At 45.4% G+C, this 13,899-nt stretch overlaps 1 protein-coding gene across 9 annotated transcripts in view; it reads right to left on the reverse strand.

The window, feature by feature from the left end:
- SLC6A6 (solute carrier family 6 member 6) overlaps window positions 1-13,400 on the reverse strand; it is a 58,345-nt gene extending 44,945 nt beyond the window's left edge. Inside the window, exons 1-4 of one of the 9 annotated variants that reach the window (XM_050712709.1) lie at window positions 12,817-12,991; window positions 8,529-8,564; window positions 5,986-6,051; window positions 1,478-1,534 (exon numbers count right to left, since the gene is read on the reverse strand). In XM_050712709.1, the coding sequence (XP_050568666.1) occupies window positions 1,478-1,534; window positions 5,986-6,040 (112 nt within the window). In that variant the 5' untranslated portion in view covers window positions 6,041-6,051; window positions 8,529-8,564; window positions 12,817-12,991. Of the gene's footprint in view, window positions 1-1,477; window positions 1,535-5,261; window positions 5,712-5,985; window positions 6,052-8,528; window positions 8,565-12,298; window positions 12,732-12,816; window positions 12,992-13,381 lie in introns of those variants that run through there. The other 8 variants (XM_035546599.2, XM_035546598.2, XM_035546600.2 and 5 more) reach the window with 8 other exon arrangements.
- Window positions 13,401-13,899: the final 499 nt, after the last annotated feature.

The raw sequence follows: 13,899 nt of genomic DNA on the forward strand, positions 1-13,899 counted from the left end.
AGCTCTTTGGCAGACAGCTGCGGGGCTGGGAAGGCGTTCAGCTGAGAAGCAGATGCTTTGTGCAGCATTAAGTCCCTCACGTGGCTCCAGCCACACGAGGAGAGCGGCACGTAACGGCACAGCGAGGCCAGTTGGTGACTCGCTAAATCCTAAATACCCCAGAGCTCTCTTCAAGACTGCTTGAGGCTGCACTGCTATAGAAAGGGATTTGTAACGGAAAGGGAAAAAAGGTGATCTCTACTTTTTAAATATCTATCATCCTGATATAATTACGTATGAAACTCTTCAACTGGTAACTTCAATTGGCACCTAATGAAGATTTAAAGAGATCTCAAGTGCAATTCCTGAAGGTGGTGATAAAAATTCCAACTAAATGCAGAGATACACAAATTTCACCTACTACTCTCATCTGAAGTTACCATTTACAATTTGATTTTGATCCTCCATGAGTAAAACTTCTGTAGCTTCATTGACCTTCATGAGGTCACTCCTGTTCTATGCTGAGATGAGTGACAGTGGACTCCAACAGGGAGCGAGAAGTTAATGATACACACATTGCCTTTGCTGAATCAGAACAGGAACTGGGCATTAAACAGAACCATAAAATAATTTAGGTTGAGGGGACTTCTATAGCACAGACTCTTGCTCAAAGCAGGGCCAACATCAAAATCAAACTGGTTTGCTGATGGCCTTGTTTGGTCAAGCTTTGAAATCTCCAAGAGTGGAGACTGTACAATCTCTGAGCAACCCGTCCCAGTGCTTCACTCCTCTCAGGGTGAACTCTTTTTTTTCTCCTTATAACCAGTCTGAATTACCCTATCAGACAAAGAAAGAAGATGAGGATTTAAGGGGAGAAGAGGATTAGCACAAAGTGAAAAGACAATACTGAATGGAAAGCTCAGTCTTATTCTGATACTGCATATATACAAGTAGTTGGAAAGAAACAGATGCAGAGGGTGTGTGCGGTGAGTGACAAGTGGGTAAGCTCCAGGTTAAGTACAAAATAAGCAACAAACTCTGGTGTCAGCATATCAGACAACATTCATTTTATTGTCAGAGTAAAAACATATTCCTTAAAGAAAACCAAACAAAAAACCCTAATGAATGTTACGATGCATGCCAGGCAATTATTGCTTTCCACAATGTGTCCTGTGACTCACTGTGCCATGGGAATTGGCGTATGGTGCTCATTCAGGGTATATCACTCGCACATTTGCAATGGCTCTAAAGAGCTACTAGTTACTTGGACTAGTTAATTTGGGGATTTGGGGGGTGGGGGTGGGGGGTGAGGGTAATTTCCCTATGGCAATGCAATAAAAGTCATGCTTATTATTTATTATTATTATTTTCAAAGAATAAAATAATGATTTTAGCAGCAGGCCAAGTACCATTAATCCTGAAGTCTCTTGTATTCTAGGGAAATCAATTCAGACAACCTCTGGCATGCAAAAGCACATAAATAACTGGTAAATACTACCTGTGGTCTTCTCGGTCCAGATTTGCCTGATGCCAATAGCAATCAATTCCTTTTTGGCTGCAAAGGATAGGAGGGCACTCAATACCTTGCAGAAGGCACTCAGTACCCGGCAAAAATCAAGCTTTCCATGTGCCAGCACCCCATGAAAGAGCAAACCCAGAAGTGTGTATGACAGAAATGGTTCTCTTCCCTAACACTGGAAGGCAACCTCCTAGAGGGTAGAGGGTAGAGGGACACAAAGGTAGTTCTCTTTAAGGTGTTGAATGCTCTCCCTGCCTGAGAAAGTTGTACTTCCTATGCTTACTCCGCTTAAAAGCCAGCTCTAAGTCTCTTACTAAGGGAGGAAACAAAAGCAACAAAACATCTGTCTTTCAGTGAGTCTGCCCAAAAGCAGGAGTAGACTGGAAATCCAAGAATGTTTTTACCATTAATGAGCCATCAGAGATGCTTAAAAGCAGGGACTGAGCAGCAGCAGAAGAAAACTGTGTGCAATTACAAGAAAATTCTTCTTCCCTTATCAAGACCACTCAAATGAGCCTGGGCTACAGCACGACCTGTGAGTACCACCAAAAGAATATGGCTTCAGAGTGCTAATGGACTTTTCCTTCACACTGAGACAATTTAATGGAGGAAACAATCCTATATAGACAAGTTCTATGTAACACTTGTATACGTTTGAAATAAGTCCACTAAGGCGGTGCTATTCATTAGCAAAAGTGGAGCAGTAAGACCAGCAGCAGACCACTGGGATTTTGCCTATGCAGGGCCTTAGATCTACAGCAGCACTGTCACAGGTTTCGAGGTCAGCAGGTCTGATTCCTGAACTGGGGAGTCTGGCTCTGACCCTGTTTACACAAGGATACAGCAATAGCAATGCCGCTGGACTCAACAAAGCTGCGCTGGAGTAAATCAGTGGGGAATTAGATCCTGAATTTGTATGTCTTTGCAGCTAATTTGACAGGCGGTATTAAACAACATTAACATCTCAAAATGTGACTTGGAAGGAGTAACATAAACAAACATCTCAACCTACAGCTCTCTTGCTCCCTGATCCCCGAGGAGGCAATTATTCCCTCAGTGATGTTCTGTACAGCCCAAAATACAATGATTGCCAGTACAAATATTGTGTTCCTGCTTTTTTTGTTTTATAAAATGTAATTTTGGATCGTCTGGTCTGGGGTGTTTTCTTCAGTGCTTAACTCAAGAGGTTCCAAACGGTGACTGGGGAATATAGTCATGACCTTAGCGTGACCGGTGATGGTGAACAATGGCTTGCTCTGCCTATTTCTTCACCTTGAACCTCCTGAACTGCTTAATTGTGGGGAAGACGGTTGAAATGGTGTCTGAGCAGTCTGCCAGCATCTGAACTGTGCTCTTTTATTGTTATTCTGTAGATCCCTTGCTACTGCTCAGAAAATATTCTCTATCTCTTCATAAATATCTTTTATTAGCACGTTTGTTTCCATCTAGCTTACCTACCTTCCTCTAGGAATGTACTTGAGGAAGTGCTAAAGTACATAGAAAGTATGTAGAGCTCAGACCATTTTCCAATCAAAAGTCTTATTCATCTAGGCAGAAATGTCAATGTCTTCATTTCACCCAAGGAGATAAAAACAGCATTTAGGTAATAACCACCTTCTCCTCGATGCAAATCCCCTCCCTCCAGAGAAGGAAATGCTGCCTTTGGCCAGATCCCATACAGCAGTTCTTTTGTTGGTTAATTCATGACAGTGTTAGCAAGATTTTCATTATAGGCTATTATTTGTAGCTGCTGTTTTCATGAAGCAGCTGTAATAAACAAGTGAGATTTATGTTTCTTTTTAAATTGCTTGAAATAATTAGGGTTGTTAAATTTAGACTCTGAAAGAACCTACTGATTTCTCTTTTTTTTTTCATAAATACAGAAGCTACAAAGCGATCTACCACTATCAGTCAGGCTTGGGACAGAATAGCGTGCACTCCATATACCATCCAGAGCACATCCAAAATGTGTTTTAGATGAGGAAAAGATCTAAGTTCTCCCAACATTTTAAAAGTAAATGACAGTTGTGCAGAATTGTTTTAACAACTACACTGTGTGTTATTCTTCTCCAGCCTACATTCAGAAAGGATTTCGTTTAGATCCTATTCTGCTCTATACAGGTGCAGATAACCTCAATCTGGATCACTCTGGTAAGCTGAATGGAAAGTAGGACCAGCACTGAGACCCTGGCGCAGACCAGATTTTTGCAGCTGACCTCCCAGCTTGATGATTGATACTGCACCCAACTGTTATAAAAGCCCTGACCCATTTTGGGCATTCAAATACCAAACTTAGAGCTTGTGGTTTCCTCTCATCTCTGTATCATTTACTTTTTCCACTCATCCTCCCTCAACTACAACTTGCTGTGTTGACAGTCCAGAAGTTTATTTAAAATAAATGAACAAGATGCCCTTCCCAACCCAATCTGGGCATTTCACAGCTACTTCTGCATTTCAGAGCCTGATCCAACCTCCTTCATGTCAGCACTAAAAAAATATATTCTAAAAACCTTTTCACTCTCAGGGCTGTTTTTTTTTTTTTTTTTTTGGTTGGTTATTTGGTGGGTTTTGTTTTTTTTTTTGGTTGGTTGCTTTTGTCATCAACCGTATAGTTTTTTCCTTTGTGCAGATACCACCATCTCAGCAGTCAAGGTTTCCTCAGTGCAGTGGGACAGACAAGATGAAAATACCAGGGTCCAGGACAGAATTTAACTGTAATGGTTCTACAAGGGGAACAGATGTTCAGCTAACTACAGCCTTAGAGGAGGTGAGGAACAGATTATCTTAGATGTGGGACAGACCACATCGTACCATGCATAGAAGGAATACAGCAACAATATACTAACTACGTAACAAGAAAAGGCAAAACATGAAGAAAAGGAGAGAGCTAAACCTGTCAGTTTTAACATTACAATTATAGAGGAAGGAAAACTAGGGGAAAGTATGCAAACAAGAATGATGGAGCTGGGAAAGGGATCTGGGGTAATATGCAGAAAACAGGTGTAATAGGTATCAAAATACAAAATTGCAAGTACTTCTTTGCTCTATATATGACAAAACAGCAACAACTTCTCTGTAAATGATAAAATTCCGGGGCATTAAAATCACGTAGGCATACTGTCTTAAATCAGTCCTATGTAATACTGGTAAGTGGCATGCAATGGGATGGGGATTTACTGCTAAGAAGTATAAAGCCCTACATGTCAGGAGAGCAGTGATGTTGCCTGAGAACAGCTGGTTGCAAAGCTGTGAACCCAAGAAAGACCTAAAGGTGACTGCAGGTAAGACTAGCCACATAATTCAGTTTCTATGTGTGATGCTTCTGAGTGATGCAGGAAAAGGGTCAAAAGCCAAGATATTTTTGGATGTGTACATGTGAAGGGGTGATATGGAAATCTAAAGCATAATGCCATGTCAAAACAACCAGTGTGAGCTGTTCGGGTCTCCAGAGATTACTAAGATAGAAAAAATAAAGGAAATACAAATAAGGACAATAAAAATGATCTAAGGAAAGAGTGAGAGAGATAAATTAATATAGTCTATAAATAAGAAAACTCCTGGGCTGAGATCCAGCTATAAATACCTCTAAGTTGGTATGTGTAGGGGCAGGTACTTAATCTAGCTCAGAAGATAGTAGGACAAGGAGTAATTGCATAAATTTAGGGGTGGAAAAATTCAGGATGTATAGCAAGAAAAAGTTATTTGAAGAGACACATCTGCTCAACTGTGCAGATTCTGCAGGTGGTAGCCAAGGCACACTTACTGAATACATCCAAGAGCAGGCTGAATAAGTGGCTCTGGGAAATGATGCAGTCACAGCCTTCTACAGTCCAAAGTGATCACCACAGACAAACTTACTGATCTGTTAGTCTCTTTCTTTATGGGTTATCTGAAAGACTGCTTATCTATTTAAAACAAAACAAAAACAAAACACCAACACCACAAAATAAAACAAGAACAAAACCAAACCTATAGATCCATGCAGTGACAATAAACCTGCAATAGAGCTCAGAGCTGGGGATGGGCAGCACAGGTACCAGCAGACCTCCTTAACTCTCTCCTGGCTATTCAGATGTGTATGCAGTGTCATGCTGCTAGGCAGGACAGTGTCAGCAGGGCAAAAACTGCTGACCCAACTGGCAGAATATTCTGAGTATCTCAACACCGAGGTCAAAGGCTGAACCCGGGAACTACCTCTTCTGATACTCATGGCCCTTCGGTAAGAGATCCTGCACGGAAGTTGCTGCATAAATTACATACTTTGCTTCATTAGCTGAAAACCAACACTAGCAGCATATATCAATTCTCAGGAGCTCTAAAATACACTTGTATTAAGAAATTAAAATAAAAAACAAACAAACAAAAAAAAACATTTGCAACAAGCCTTAGAATGTTCATTGACAAATGGGTATACACAAACGTGAGGAATATAAAACCCAGGTACGATATACCCCCCCTTAAAAATATCCCATCCCAACTGCACTCACCAATCGGGACTTCTGTCCCCTCCTCAATGTAGATGGGCAGTGGTGATTCCTCCATAGGATGAGGCACTGATGGAAAGTAATGAATTGTGGTAGTATTTGTCGCAAAGTGACTGCAATAAGATGGTCCCTCTCTTATCATTACAACTACATAAGGCTGGTTATTGTCACAAAGAGTCCTTTCTCACAGCGGCCACCTCCTGTCACAGTGCCCAGGCTGACGTGCAGGCCCAAGAGGTTAATCCCCGCCGAGCATTCGCCACCTCAGTGGGCAGAGACCAGGGTGCCTGTCCTGGGTGCCTCAGGATCCTGTCACCTCGCAACAGCCTTGCTAGCCCCGTCCCTGGAGCTTAACTCTTGGAAACCCACACAGCTGAAGAAGCCAAAGGGAGCCAATGCATAGACAGGCACAAGTACAGTTACCGAGTCAAAGTTGTAATATTTCATGCACAGAACCAGAAGAGAGAGGCTCTGATGCTTAAAGCTCGCCGTTAGCTGTTGAAAAGCCACAGCAGGTGATGGAAGGCTGCACCGCAAATGGCCTATGGACCACAAACCTTTCATTATTCATTTGTTTTGGAGCACATGTATCAGACTTAGGAGGCTCCCGATTATTTGCTTGTAATAGTGAAATCTCCAGAGAAAACTCTTCAGATCTGTGCTGCACTGGGCCGCACGCTTATTCTGCAGTTTCCAGACACCATACAGTCACTTCTGTAGGGTTCATCTGTTTGGGTTCTTCTCTATTTGGGAGCTTCTTCTTTTAAAGTTTTTTTTTCTTTTTTTTTTTTTCCCCCCCCTCACCGTTTCCCATTTAAAATCTCTGGGAAGCACATTTTGAATTTCCCATACTGGAATGAAATACTCATCACGAAAATGGTAATAATCAAAAGCCTTCTCGAATTTTTCCCTCTCTGTTGCCTTTTAATAATGGTGATGTACCTTCTCAAGGCTACAAAGTCCTGAACTAGTCTCAGCTAGGATTCCAGCTACAGGAAAGGATAACTCTTTAATCCTTTGTGGGGTTTTCTTTCTCTTACTACTGTCTGTTCTTCAGAAAGATTGCTCTATGACATCCATAAAACCAGCCAAAGAACACTTGCGGTTTAAAGCTATTAAATAAAGTGTCTTACAACGTTTCTGCTAGAAACGCAACGGGAATAAAGAGTGTTTGCCACAGATGCTTGACTGGCAACGGGCCTCACGCTTGAGCTTTGCTGGGTTCAAAGGGCCGCCAATTCCCTGCCTTTACCTAACCCCACCTCCCGGTTGACATGGAAAATGAAGGGAAGCACAGGGCAGGGGAACAGCAGACCACGGTTGCCTACAGAACTACCATACAAGCCACAGAAATCATGGTTTACCAGGGCACCTTGCGCAAGCCACTTCTATCTAGAAGCTGAACTAACATTCCAGCTCAACAATAGCAAAAAAACATTTGTTACCACACGGCGTTTTGCTACTCATTAACCAGCAGTTGCTACGCAAGCATAATGGAGTGCTGCAATTCAGAGATATATGTTATTTTTCCAAAAAAATGTTGATTTATGGGAAATCAGCCTGACGTGAGCGCTCGTGGGCTTGCCATGCCACTTGACACAGTACATGCTTCGGAGTTATGCAAAGCGGGCCCTGCATTGGGAACAATGCAGTCATTTTCCTTGCTAAGCTAAGTTTGCGTTAAAGCAATGAGAATCTTCATCTATGCAGCCCCTTAAAACATTTAATCAGATTTATTTCCTAATCAGAGCAGAGCTTACAATAGTACTCAGAGTTTTTAAATCAGAGATCTGCAAGCAAACCATGTCAGCAGGTGATGTGGAAAAAAAATGTTGGATTTTTACAACGTGCAGCTTTCTTTGTCCCATGAAGAATACTGTACTGGGCTCATGCAGACCAAGCGTTCAGTCTGGAGCCAAATGCTTTCACAATACATTTGCAACAGTATTCACCAACGGAGAGAGGCATTTAGTCTAATTTTAAAGGGTATCACCACAGGTTGTAGAAAAGGCCTGAAATACCTCTGTGTTATTTGAGGCCAAATGGGCATACACACGCTCTCTCTTTCCCACATGTATACGTGCACGCTCTAGCACACGTGCACACGAACAAATGGCTCTACAGACAGAACTTGGATTTTGTACAATCCAAGGTGGAGAAGCTGGTTCTTGTCACGGGGTTTGGGGAGCAGGGACTCTGGGATGCTAAAATGAGCCCTCACCCATCGGTCCCCTCTACTGTGGGCAAACCACTTTAATACTGTCCCTCCAGGATTTACAGACCAACTTTACAGGCATGCTGCTTAGATGTCTGCAAAGTGCTTTGCAATGGTTTCTAAATTCTGCAGTGTTATGTGCAGAAGAACTGCGCAGATAGATAGATTTAAGATAACAGTTGCTGAGCATTATTACTGTATAACTACAGCCTATTTTTACATGCTCTATACTTGGTTTCTACGAACAGATGGCAAATGTTCAGTATTGAAACGTTTTAATCATCTTTATAACCCTTTTGTAATTTCATAAACAAGCATAAATAACACTTACATGAAGAAGAGTCTCTCCTGAGTGGATATTCTCTTCCTGTTTGGAAAAAAAAAGAAAAAGAAAAGGCAGAAAAATATTTTAAAGAAAAAAAAATGGGTCCAGGAAAATAAGTCAGGCATGTTTTAACATTATCGTGCATAGTGTTTTCTGAATTTCATCTGTGAGCTTATAGTTTTGAAGAACATCAAGACGCTGAGGATAGTACCAATGGCAAACCAGATTATTTCTTCTCTCATTCAGTGAAAACAGAAAAAAAAAATGCCTATATCTGTTTCAAGAGTAAGGAAACTGCAGCAGTGAAATAAAATGCAAATGCCATGTGACCTGAAGAAAAAAGGAAGAACTTTTAACTACATTCCAGCTTGCTGATAGCCCTGTAGCTCTACGTATGGGTTGCTCTCCTACCTGTGGGCAGCCTACCTACCCCAACACCCTAAAGCAGAGTGTTCCTGCTGCACTTTGGCACTGCGTAATCGTTTTTCCACCCCAGCCCTCTAGCACCAGCTGCATTCAAACCCAAGTCCTGCAGCCATGGCAGTGAAGGCGTTCTTTGAGGCCGTGACCATTCTAGGCAACAAAGAACCACAACAGGAAATCCAGTAACTGCTAAAATGAACGAGCCTGCCCAGCAGCACATGGGTTTTACCAGCCACCCTCATGCAGCCTCATGCCATCCGCCTGCTGCTGCCCACCCGCAGCTGGCTGGCAAGAACATGGACTTAATTCACGCTCCCCTTCCACCAGCTGAGCTGGAGGGATTTGTGGATGCTCTTGGGTCAGGGTTTAGGGCTGGTACCAATCTGTTTTTTGTTTGTGTGAACGTAGACACACCAGATAAAAGCAACTGAAAGAAATGCAGCAGATGTTGTAGGACTCCACTGCAGTTTCAGAATCACAGACTGGCAGTGTGGTAGCAGCCCTTCTAATGGCTGGCTGTGGCAGACAAGGGGAAGGACAATGCACAGCAGCAGCCTCATTTAATTTCTACTACATTATCTTATATCAATATTAGCTACTCTGTAAGTAATTTAAAGAGTATTGCCTAGAGTTTACATGCCTTGGGATGATACTCCGCTTGCACAAATCAATTAAATCCATGGCACTACAACAGCTGAGGATTCGAGTAAGTATGTATTTATGGGAGAAATTCAACAATTGTTAAATTACTGAATTTTCATCCTCACACTTTTCTTCCAAATGCCAGGGACCAGTCTTGCAAGCAGCCCCCCCCTTCATATAAGTGAAGTTAGTGATGAGAAGTCAAAGGCACTAATCCTAGTAGTTAATCTATTCAAAGCTGCACTTCTTAAACGATCTACAGTTTATTAGTATGACCAATCAAACAAGCATCACTTGCAAAAGGCTTTAACTACCATGGCTTCCCATCCATTTTTATGCATTGTAATACGGTTAAATTTAAAAGAAACAAATCAGCGTAATCTTTTCAGTCATTTGCCAGCGAGATTAAATGCCTGGGTAAGGCACCAGTGTAAAGAGACTCCCCTTACTGGTGGAACTGGCAGTTTGTATCCAAACCCTAGGGCACTGGAAAAGCTAGAATGGATAAAATTAAAATAACAGGGGTTTGCTGGTGAGTCTTGAGGTGCATTGAGGAAAATCCTGGGGGCATCACTGCCCTGGAGACCTACTGAAAGGCTTGTGCCTGAGACTTCTTTGGAAACAGCCAGCCAACAGGACTTGGCTGGAAGCCACTAAGATGTTGCTCAGTCTTGGCTATGCAGAGTATTGATTTAAGGGAAAACTCACTGAAATATTTGCAACGATAAGCTGAAAGACAAGTTCATCCCTGAGGTTTTACAAATAGAGCTATGCTCAGGCACAGTGGCTTTCAGAAGCACCGTGCAGAAAGAGCACACCAACCGAAAGTGCCTTCCTATCTTCCCCAGCATTGTTGCACCTCTTTTCACACAGGACTTCAAAAGCACCAAAGCCCCCTGCCACAGCCCAAACATTTCACCTCTGCCATGTAAGAAACATCAAGGCAACCCCTCCCCACCCCAAAAAAAAAGCTATGTATTAGTGACTACCAACAACATTTTGCTCTTAGTTACAGAAAAGTAAAATGAAATGAAAATCAGTAGCATTTGAATTATTCCAAATTTATACCGGACTCTAGCCCAAACTCCCCAAACAAACAAAAAGACCCAGGATATGGATCTACCACCGCCAAGCACGCAACCACCTTCCCAGTACCTCCAAATATCACAGTGCCATCTGCAATCTCCTGCTTTTTGCGAGGTGTGATAGAAAATAACCCTGGGACCGCACAATAAAAAAATGCAGGTTAATAAATGACAGCGAGAAGCGGCCTTTCGTCTCTTGGGCTGTGGGCTTAGGTCCCTGCCCACACGCGGGGCAACACGGGGACCCCACCGGGAGGAAAGGTGTCTGTCGCCCTCCAGCGGGTGCTGCCTCAAAGCATAGCAAACCATGGGAGAGGTGAGAAGGGGAAGGGAAAGAGAAGGTGAGATGCACGCAAATGAAGAGAAAAGAAAAACAAAAAAAACAAAACAACAACAAAAAAACAAATGCAAAGCAGAGAAAAGGAAGAGACAGTTGAAGAGGAAATACAAAGATGCTATCTCTGAAAGTGCCGAAAATAAAAGTTTCCAGTGTTGGTCTAACCAGGGCAAGACAGACAACCTCCCGCCACGCTTGTGCTTCAGCCTCGATTTTATTACTTCTTGCTCTGGGTGAGTGACACCGTCCTGGTGCTGGCTACTCAGCTGCTTACACATTTTTCCTTAAAAAACCATCCTCTGGGCAATCCCAGCAGCGTACTTCTGGGACAGCCTTCAGGGCGATCTCTCCGTAATACTCATGCAAGGGTAGACAATGCCAAAAAGCAGTCAGCTCGCCCAAATCCAAACCTAGAAGTAAACACCCAGCCACCAAAAACATCCATTTTTTTTCGCCAAAGCCTCTCCTCTCCAAATTCCACAGCAGCAGGTTTTAATGGACCGTTTTACTCCCGAACCCATAAAATCTAAACCGGTAGCAACTGTCATCCAAGCACCGAATTACACTGACATGTCTCACGGATGGGGCTGCCTTGCTTTTTTGCACGTCCAAAACTCGAAACATTTTGACATGCAAGCAAAAAAATATTGCAGTTACCAAAATAGCACTATCAACGTAACTAGCTCCTCTTGGAACATTTTCTTAATGCCTTTCCCAATACGGTTAAAAAAATGGGAACTAAGCAAAAACTCCATCTTTACACCTTGGCACAAACAGTGCTGGAATACGTGTGGGGTTGTGTTTCTTCGTGTTTCCCTGGATCTTCTCCCACTACTTTTTCATCAGTGATTTCCTTTAAACGTAGCTCTTATTAAACAGCAGAAATCAGCTTCTTCAATTTATAAATACAAAGTTTTGCCACTCTCGGAGCTGCCTAAGGAAAACACAGCTCGCCTTCTCTTTCACAAATAACACACACTCTGCACATTTCTTCGCCTGTGTGAAATAAATTCTCCCATGTTCTTATATGGAAACCTCACACGTCCTCCCACACGCTGCCTGGTACAAGCTCAGATGGAGATGGGCATTCACGACCTTAAAGCCAGCGTGTGAGATATTGACCCCGGTCCCCCCAGCACTCTCACCCCTCCGCACCGCACTGAGCTCCCCAACCTGCCCCGGGCAGTCCCTTCCCCAAAGCCCATCACAACTTTGATTTTAGCTTTGCCAAGGATCAACGAAAAAAAAATATAAATAAGCAAAGGAAGCGCAGTGGCTGTATTACCCACCAGGTAGGCCCATGAGCATCAGATGGAGCTCTGCCCGTACCAACCTCTTCACTTGAGGTTAGCGCAAGGCAGCCAGAAAAAATACGGCGGGAGGGGGAGGGAAGGCGAGAGCAAACGGGCAAAAAATAGCCGGGGAGCGGGGAGGAGAGCAGAGGAGAGGAGCGTGCTCCGCGGATGTGCTGGAGGGCCGCCAGCAAGTGGTTAATTGCAGGCTGCGAACTGTTATCTCGGAAAAAAAGTTAACGTAAGGTTGGGGGGGGAGGAGGGAAAAAAAAAAAAAAAAAGAGAGAAGAAAAAAAAAAAAAAAAAGCCGGGTGAGGAGACAGCTGGAAGGAGCAAATAATAAATGGAGGGGGAAGGGAACGCGCGCCCGGGGAGGCAGGGGAGGCGCGGACAAAGGCTGGGCGCTGCCCGGCTCGGCTCGGCTCGGCACGGCTGTGCACGGCTCGGCTCCCCTTTGTTCCCTCGGCTCGGCTCCGGCCCCACCGCCCTCCCTCCCGCCCGGGAGGCGCCGGTACCTGCGGTCCGCTGGGCGCGGAGCCTGCGCGCCGCTGCGCCCCTGCGGCCGTGCGGCGGAACGGTGCGGCGCGACTAGCAGCGCCGGGCGGGGGGCGCCGGTGATTTATAAGCGCTTTCTTCCTGACCTCTCGTGTCTGTTGTCTAATGAGGGAGCTTTGAGCATCACCCATCCTGCTGAGTGGAAAAACACCGGCACGGCCTCTTCTTTGCTGGGGAGGGGGGGAGCCTAAAGGAAGGGGTGTGGGGGAAGGAGGGGCCATGCAGCAGAGCAGGCGGCGGAGCCCGGGCTGGCAGGCGGCCGCGGGGAGGGGTTTGGAGGCTGGGGGAGCGGGGCAGCGAGCCGGGGGGGTCGGCTCGGAGCCCCCCCGCTTCTCCCCGGGCCGCCCGGAGCCGGCCCCGGGCCGGGGGCGCCGCCCGCAGCCCCGCGCCCCGCTTCCCCCGGCTCGGCTGCTCGCTGCCGCACAAAGAGCGCCCTTCTCGCAGACAAAGCATCCGCCCGAGGTGTCACCGGGGCTGGCCGGCCCTTCGCCCGGCTCCCCGGCTGCCGGTTTGGCCACCACATACCCCGGGATAAAGCGCGGGGGGGCTCGGACAGCGGTCCCGGTGTCGCTGCGCCAGGTTTTGGGGTTCTCGGTCGGGTTGGAGGCGGCAGCAAGCGGCGTGGCCCGGCAGGTGCCTGGCTCCCGGCTCTCGGCTGCCGACGCCTCCCAAAAACGCAGCCCCCGGCAGCTCGGCTCCCAGCAGCACAACGGAGTGAGCCTGGGGGCGAGCAGGGCAGCGGTTTGTCCTGCCTCGGCTTTCGCTGCACCGAAAGCCGGTGCCTTGCTCCTGCCGGCGAACGGGGACACGATTGGGGTGTGTGTCCCCTACCCTCGTCTCCCGTAGTTCTGTTAATTCAGGGATTCAGCAGCGTGTAGGCTCGCTAGGCATTTTCCTCCAGCCCCTGCAGAAGACTCGGTGAGATACGCTGTACTGTGAAATACCGTTTTGTTGCAGGGGCAGAGCAGCTGGAAAAAGGAGATCCGAGGCCGTCAGCATTTTGCAGAAGTCCCTGGGTGCTCACCGCGCACACTGGGACCGGC

Source organism: Cygnus atratus, chromosome 10, assembly GCF_013377495.2.
Source record: "Cygnus atratus isolate AKBS03 ecotype Queensland, Australia chromosome 10, CAtr_DNAZoo_HiC_assembly, whole genome shotgun sequence".
NCBI lineage: Eukaryota > Metazoa > Chordata > Aves > Anseriformes > Anatidae > Cygnus > Cygnus atratus.